The sequence below is a fragment of the Chelonia mydas genome, chromosome 27 (genome assembly GCF_015237465.2).
Source record: "Chelonia mydas isolate rCheMyd1 chromosome 27, rCheMyd1.pri.v2, whole genome shotgun sequence".
NCBI classification, from domain to species: domain Eukaryota; kingdom Metazoa; phylum Chordata; order Testudines; family Cheloniidae; genus Chelonia; species Chelonia mydas.
Genome location: NC_057860.1, coordinates 7,331,702 through 7,339,316, shown reverse-complemented (window position 1 = coordinate 7,339,316; position 7,615 = coordinate 7,331,702). Strand labels below are relative to the sequence as shown.

General features: G+C 46.1%; 1 protein-coding gene across 1 annotated transcript in view; it reads right to left on the bottom strand.

Annotated features, from left to right (window-relative positions):
• Positions 1-5,000: 5,000 nt before the first annotated feature.
• The window catches only part of MAP3K3 (mitogen-activated protein kinase kinase kinase 3), a 51,265-nt gene continuing 48,650 nt past the window's right edge, over positions 5,001-7,615 (bottom strand). Inside the window, exon 17 of the mRNA XM_037886775.2 lies at positions 5,001-6,372. Within this exon, the coding sequence (XP_037742703.1) occupies positions 6,144-6,372 (229 nt within the window). The 3' untranslated portion in view covers positions 5,001-6,143. The remainder of the gene's footprint in view (positions 6,373-7,615) is intronic.

Here is a 7,615-nt window from a genome sequence, read left to right as displayed (position 1 = left end):
TCATTAGCAGTACAAAAGTAATTTTCCTCCTTTGATATTCACCCCTTCTTGTCAACTGTTGAGAATAGGCCACTTCCACCTTAATTGAATTGGCCTCGTTAGCCCTGACCCCATACTTGGGAAGGCAACTCCCATCTTTTCATGTTCTCTAATATTTATACTGCTCACTGTATTGTTCACTCCATGCATCTGATGAAGTGGGTTTTAGCCCACAAAAGCTTATGCCCAAATAAATTTGTGAGTCTCTAAGGTGCCACAAGGACTCCTCCTTGTTTTTGCTTCACGGGAAAGCAGGTCTGGAGATTGCCATTGTTGCTGGCTATTTAGGTCACGTGCACAGTGGGCAGCGTCTGACTTGAGGTGAGAACTGCCCTAGAAGCACCACAGGCTTCTCTAGGTTACTTCCCCCGAGAGCTCCAGCTGGGACCAAACACAGCAGCCAATTCACCACCACAGGGTGCCATAAGCACATCACCCCAGGTCTCCGCATGGTCTCACCATGGATCAGAGTCCAGCTCAGTGCCTGTTCCGATATTCAGAGTCCTCCATGGGATTGACCTAAGCTCTCCAAGAGACCCCCTCTCCCTTCCCGACTATGACCTCCCCCCACAGCCATAACACTGTTAAATAGTGCAGGAGACAGAGCTCTCATAGGAGCCAGGCCTAGACTATGGAACTCCCTGTCACAGGGGATGGGAACATAGGGATCACCCCCTTCAGAGCTAAATGCAGAGCCTGTCATCTGACTCTGCTTTCTCTCAATACACCTTTCAGTTAAAAGCCTGATAAACTAGTCAAGCTGTTCTCCTGCCAGCTGGAGAGGAAGGGAATGGTATTTCTATTTTCGATACTCGGACAGCACTCAGATACCATTGTGATGGGGACCACAGAAGTACTTAGAGAGGTGCAGACACTCTTCTGTCCCATTCTGTCACCTCCCTTGGAGTTGTAGAAACAAGACGACAGAAAGGGCAGATGCTCACCACCCCCTGCAGTGGCAGGGATTTGGCCAGAGGAGACAGACCAACCTGGCTCCATCACTGGATCCTTGTTCAATGCTTCACAGTAAGGATCTCTCTCCCTCTATCCCCCAGGAGAGTCACTGGGCAAAACACTTCCTCAGACCAAGCTTGGCCTTGTGGATGAAAGTACGTCAGCACGTGGAGCTGTTTGTAGTGTTGTTGTAGCCACGTTAGGCCTAAAATACGAGAGACACAAGGTGGCCAAGGCAATACCTTTCACTGGGACAAGCTCTGTTAATGCAAAGGACAAGCTGAGCTTCAAAGAGCTCTATGAAGCTCGACAGCTTGTCAATTCCATCAGCAGAAGTTGGTCCAGTAAGATATTATGTCACCCACCTTCTCGCTTCCGTTTATAAGAAACGCACATGAGCATTTACATCACCCGAGAAGCCAGCTTTCATATAAATGATAATTTTATTGTAAATAAATGATACATTGGCCTGGCTTTGCACTGCAAGCCCCCGGTCGGTATACATAATCAGATAAACTACTGATTCAAGGTCTTCTGCACAATCCAGGTTAAGACAGTAATATCTCCCTGCTATCCATATGTTGTGTCAAACACGTGGTTACGGACTCCAGAATCCTCTAAACTGCTTCCCAGGCACGTCTCCCTCCCAGCTGGGAAATTCAGACCCATTCAGTGTGATCAGCGCCTAATGGTGCTTGGGATAGACACAGGAGCCTCTGGGAGTTGGTGCCCAAATCCCACTGGGCATTTAGCTCCCTTAGGCCTCTGAAAAAAAACCCAGTCAATTCCCAATTGCAGGGACAGGGCCTGGGTGCTGTACACAGGTTTCAGTTCACATTCAGCCACTTAACTGCCCACAGCAGCTGCAGTGATTAGGCACCAATCACTGGGCATTCGTCCTATCTGCTGTATGGTGCTGGACACCTGGCCTTTGCATACCAGGCAGGAGTTACACAGTGGGGATATACATTTCCTGAGGCATCAACAATTATACAGGCCCTGCTGGTACCTCAGAAATAATGTGCGTCACCAAAGCAGGCACCAATTCCCCTATGGATCAGTTTGTTTTGCTTATTACCAGCAAAATAAAAGGAACTGCTTTTGTGATCTGCAGCTTCACTGAATCCCTTTGGAATATTTTGTGTCATGCACAGAAGCCAAATTGCTGAAATTTACAGTGACTGGGAGAGAAATCAGATCTACTGGAGAGCAAGTGGATAACCTAGAATGCACAGAATCGTCACACCAAGACCAAAATGCCAATTTTTTGTTTCCTCACAAGCTCAATGGGTATTAAATCCCCTCCACGCTTGGTTTGTTCCAATGCTAGTTGATTGCATGGAACATGCAGGTGAGGCATTCTGCAATCTCCTTTCTAATGGGGATTTTGCAGATATTTCACCTTAATGATTTGAGGTCTTAACTGTCCCAGGAGCAATGGTTTACTATAGGATTATCCTTCAGCGATTCTAATTCTCTTCATTACTGCAGGACCTTTCACTTGAGGATCCTAGAGCTCATAACAAGCATTGAGTCTCCCTCCCTTCCTGGGAGGAGCAGCTGAAGATGTAAAATGAGATTTGGGATAGTCACAACTGCTTAATTTTAGGCAGACAAACCCCTCAAATGGTCTCCACTGTGATTTACGCAGCTCTGGCAATGCCAAGACGCCTTAAAAGAGTGGATACAAATGCAACTGATGCCCACCCTAAGGCCCCTTTATGCTGACCAGGCTTAGTGTAAATGAGAGTCAGTCCTCAAGGTTGCTCCACTTGGGACAGATTGAGGATCTGAGATTTTCAGTTTGCATGAATGGGGGTGAGTGCTTGACAGGCCCAGTGAGGAACCAAAGGCGGCATTTTGGGTTGGCACTACTCGTTATAAACCATCAGCAAATTCTCTGCAAAACCAGCTGCTTTTTTTTTTCCTTTTTAAATTCATAAAGGTGTCAAATTTATTTCCCCCCTGTAACAGTCGAGTCGATATATATAAAAATCACCAAATATGATCTTTTACGATATAAATAAAAGTATGAGGCATCAATGTTTACATGATGTAAAAAGAGCTAAAAAAGAGCGATATAAACTACATTCATAAAAGTGCATCTCCAAACATACAAGTAATGCTTTGGCTTGTGCCGAACGGGCGGCATTGGGTCAGGTACTGGAATACAAGAAGTCCAAGCTGGCTTACCATGTTCTCAAAGACCGAAGTCTTCTGTCACTGTTCAACTGCAATTTACTCTTCCATTAATAAAAACTGGAATACAAGTGTATACGCAGAGTAGGCACATTTCAGTATGGGGGGGGGAGTTCCAGAGCTCTGGATAGGGTCAGAAGCTCTGGCAGGGTAAAGGACTTGGCACGTCAGTCCAGATGCTGTTTGCTCTGCTCCAGAACAGCGTTCCAGGGATACGTATGAGGTAAAAGCCACAACAGATCCTGAGGATTTAGTTGCTTTGAAACGTTAAACAAGTTACACCATTTCCTCAGCCCCCTATTCTATTCTCCCAAAGAGTGATGTGCTGGATAATGAGTAAAGACCACCGAAGCAGGCCTTAGTCAGTTCTGTGAGGACAAGCTGGGTAAAGAGGGGCCAAGGCAGACAGGAATGCTGCATTGGTCCTCACAGCTGCTGTACACCTGCAAGTTAAATTCTGAAGCAGGAAAAGGCTCTGATCTTTGGTACATTTCAAAAAGGTAAGAAAGAGCTGGCTGCGAGTGATAAAACCACAGGCTTGAATAGTGCTGACATTTGCACAATGGAAGGACTACTCAGTCCTACTTCTATTGAGAACATGAGTCCAATTTTCCATTGCCCTGCGCCTTATGTGGTCATTTGCACTAGTGCAAAGCATGTGTAAAATGCTCCCAAAGCAGAGCGGAGCGGAAGTGTTATACCCCCCCCCCCCCCGCCACTTTGCACTGGTGCAAGCGATGACAATGCATAGGGCAACTAAGAGTGAGGCAGTATGTTTTTAAACGGGACACTGTCTGGAAAAGTTTGGCTCAAAATCCAGGCTTTTGTAAGATCAACAGACGTGTTTCCATATGAATTAAATAATTTCTGGAAAGACACTTGCAACCCAAACACTGCATCCTTGTGTTAGTGGCTGAGAGCCTGAAAGTGAAACTGACTAGAAACTGATTATAATCACTAGCCTGCTTTCATTGCTTATACATGTCTCTCAGTTGGGTCCATGAAAGACACTTTAGATTACGCCTTTTCAGTTTTATTAACCAGAGGTGTTATTTACTCCTAGGTGAGGAGCCTGTTTAATAAAAACATGACTTAACCTGCCACAAGTGTGCCTTTAAATGAGGCCTTATTGCCTTCAGTCCTCTATGTCACTAAGACCAGGACTACTAGTGTACCAATCAAAACGCAGCATTTGAGACTAGCAAGCCACCAGTGGCAGAGATATCAGAAGCTTGGTACATATCCATGGCAAGATAGAATCGAGCAGGGGTTCTCAAATTTCACTGCACCGCGAGCCCCTTCTGACAACAAAAATTACTACACAACCCCAGGAGGGGGAGGGGGCTGAAGCTTGAGCCCGCCCAAGCCCCACCACCCCTGGCGGGGTGGGGGCGCTGAAGCCCAAGGACTTCAGCCCTGGGTGGGGGCCCTGTAACCTGAGCCCCACCACTCAGGGCTGAACCTGAAGCCTGAGCCATGCTGCCCAGGACTCTGGCTTGGGCTTCGGCCACAGGTGGTGGGGCCTGGGCCCCAGCAAGTAGAAAGCCAGCCTGGGTGACCCCATTAAAACAGGGTCCCGACCCATTTTGGGGTCCTGACCCACAGTTTGAGAACCACTGCAATAGAGCAAAACAGTCTGTATGTTATGCCTCTCTCTTGGGGACCGATCCCATTTTTCCAATCGATTTCAGACAGGCATAACAAATGCTCTTTACCTTTGCCTCACTGACTGACATGTCTCAGTTACAAAAGCTTCTCTACCATGGTTTTTATTTGTTCTGGGTTTTTTTTTTTTTTTTTTTTTTTTAAAAGATGGTGGAAACCTGAAACGAACATTTCCGCATATACCGAAACATGCGGGGAAAGATCACCTTTGGTTTCACCCTAGAACGCCCAGTGAATTAGTGTCCAGCAAACTCCTCCCTATGCAAGAAAGGGCAACTCATTTTCTTCATGTAGCTTTGCCAGTCTGGCCTAATGCAAGTATTTAACCTTTCCCTGAAGTAAGTTCTCTGGCAGCATTGAAATCATCTTTGGTTTAAGGGATTGGTATAAATTGTTTATCCCTTGGAAAGACAGGTGCAGCAGAAAGCTGTCCTGCAAACTCTCCCTTCCAGAAGAGTTTTGTTTGGAACAAGAAGTCTTAGGGAGGTACAGTGAGGACACCTTGTCCTGACGCTAGGATAACATTGGCCTTGAAAGTCAAGTATGGACTCCCTACCCTCGCTGGGAGAGCCCTTTAGCATAGGCCCTATAAAGCATGTGTTCTGCTGGAACTTCCTAATTATCCTGACATTTGGATAGCAAAACAACTCCCCCTCCCACCCCGAACCCCAGGGATCATTATAAAATAATACTATTCACATATTTTCTGAATCAATATTTTCTGAACACCTTCAGATGCTGAATACTTAAGAAGAAAAATATATCATTATATATAGAGCGCATGCTCAATGACACATGGCTTTGCTGGATTCTTGTACTGTAGAAGCCTGGAAAGACCTAGCAGTCTGGAAAACAGAGCGATCCACACTGTAAAGCCCCCTGTGGAGAGCTGGTTTGGGTGGCTGTCGTATGTTCCTACTCTGACCATAGCTCCTCCAGTTCCCACTTTGGTCCAGATTTCTGTTGCCTATGTACATTCAACAAGAAGCTTCCTAGATCCCTCTGCTTGTGCCTGCAGAAAACATGCAGCCAACTGCCACCTCACAACAAGATAACAAGGACAAAATGCAGCTCTGTGTTGCACAGCCATCGGCAGAATGAGCATCAGTCCAGCAAAACATACCAGGACACAAGGCCACACCCCGGGTTCCTCAGCATCAGTTGCCAGAGGACTAGGACAGCTGAGACAGCATTTTGAAGACACAGCTCCACAACGGTCACTTGCATGGTTTCACCAGACAGGGGCATTGAAAGCCCAGAGTGAACGGCTGGCACGGGAGGTAAATTCAGTACAGGAGCTGTGCAAAGTGATGTCTGAGCAGCTCTTCGGCTGAAGGTCTCTGCCGGGCTTCCACAAAGATTCGCTTTAGAAAGTCCCGGCAATGTTCTGATATGTGAGAAGGGAGCTGGGGGTTGGTTGGCTGGGTGGCAATTTTGAAAATGGCTGCCATGGCTTCATATTCTGCCCAGGGTGGTTTCTCGGTCAGCATCTCAACGACAGTGCAGCCAAGACTCCTGGAGAAGCAGACAGGAAAAAAATATGAGACAGAGCTTCATACAATAATGCTTAGCATTTACATAGGAATTCCTAGCAGCAAGTGGTCAGGTACAGCTCTGCTCTGAAAAGGGACTATAAAAATGGCCTCATACTCAGATCTATTCTCTGCATGGATTCCAAGCCAGATCTGCTGACAACTGACATCACTACTTTTTACTACTGTGCTGAGAGTCGGCAGCTCTGGAGAGGGAGCTGGGTTCCATTGTGGCTCACACAGCATCAACAATTTTTTAAGTTACACCTGTGCAGCCCTAGGTCCTCAAACTCTGTCCTCAGTTAACACCTGTGCTACCCACTGAAGGCAACAGGTCCACACAGATGCCACTAACAGCATCATTTGACCTTCTGAACTTGTATCGCGGGTGCCGGTGCAGAGTAGGATAACACCCAGCTGAACTCTCAGATCCCAGGGGGAGGTTTGCAGGGCTGCAAGATAGAAAAGATCTTTGTATCTGTAAACTGAGTAAATCAGAGATGTGTAATCCCACAAGGCCGTTTTGACAAAATCACTTTTCAGAGTAGAAAGACACTAAGAGCCTTGCTATCCTTGTGTGGAAGGAAAGCTCGTCTTACCCCCCATTTTACAGAGAGCCAAATTCAGCAGTGATTTGAAGCATGCGTAGCTCCGGTGACTCCAATGGAAACGTGCTTGTGTATGATGGCAGTGAATTTTGCTCAAGAAGAATTAAGTGACCTGCTCAAGGCCAAGAGGGAATCACCAACAGAGCTGAGCAGTTCCTGGCTTCCCGATCACACTTCCCGCTATTAAATAGGGAAAAATTCCCCATTCATCTTTAAAACTAAACTCTTCTGATCTGCGCTACAAAGAATAAGATGTTTCATCAAGGGCAGATTCCCATCAACCACCAAAGCAGGGGAGGAAAGGAATTAAATCTGATGCATGCACAAGTACCAGTTTCTTGACAAGGTTTAAACCCAACAAAAAAAGTTAACACTGCTTTCCCCGCAGCCTAAGACTTAGTACGAGAGTACAGAAAATGCAAACCATGTGTGCTGATGTGCTGGGGTTTGCTCAAGACCAAGCAGGGATATTTTACTGTTTAGACTGATTTATACCATTTAAGCAGATCCAGTTTCTTTAAGATATTCAGCAAACAGCAGGAATGTTTTTCATGTCAAGTTTTTCCAGCAATAACAAATAACTCACATATTTTGCTATTTAAGAAAAAAACTGGAGAG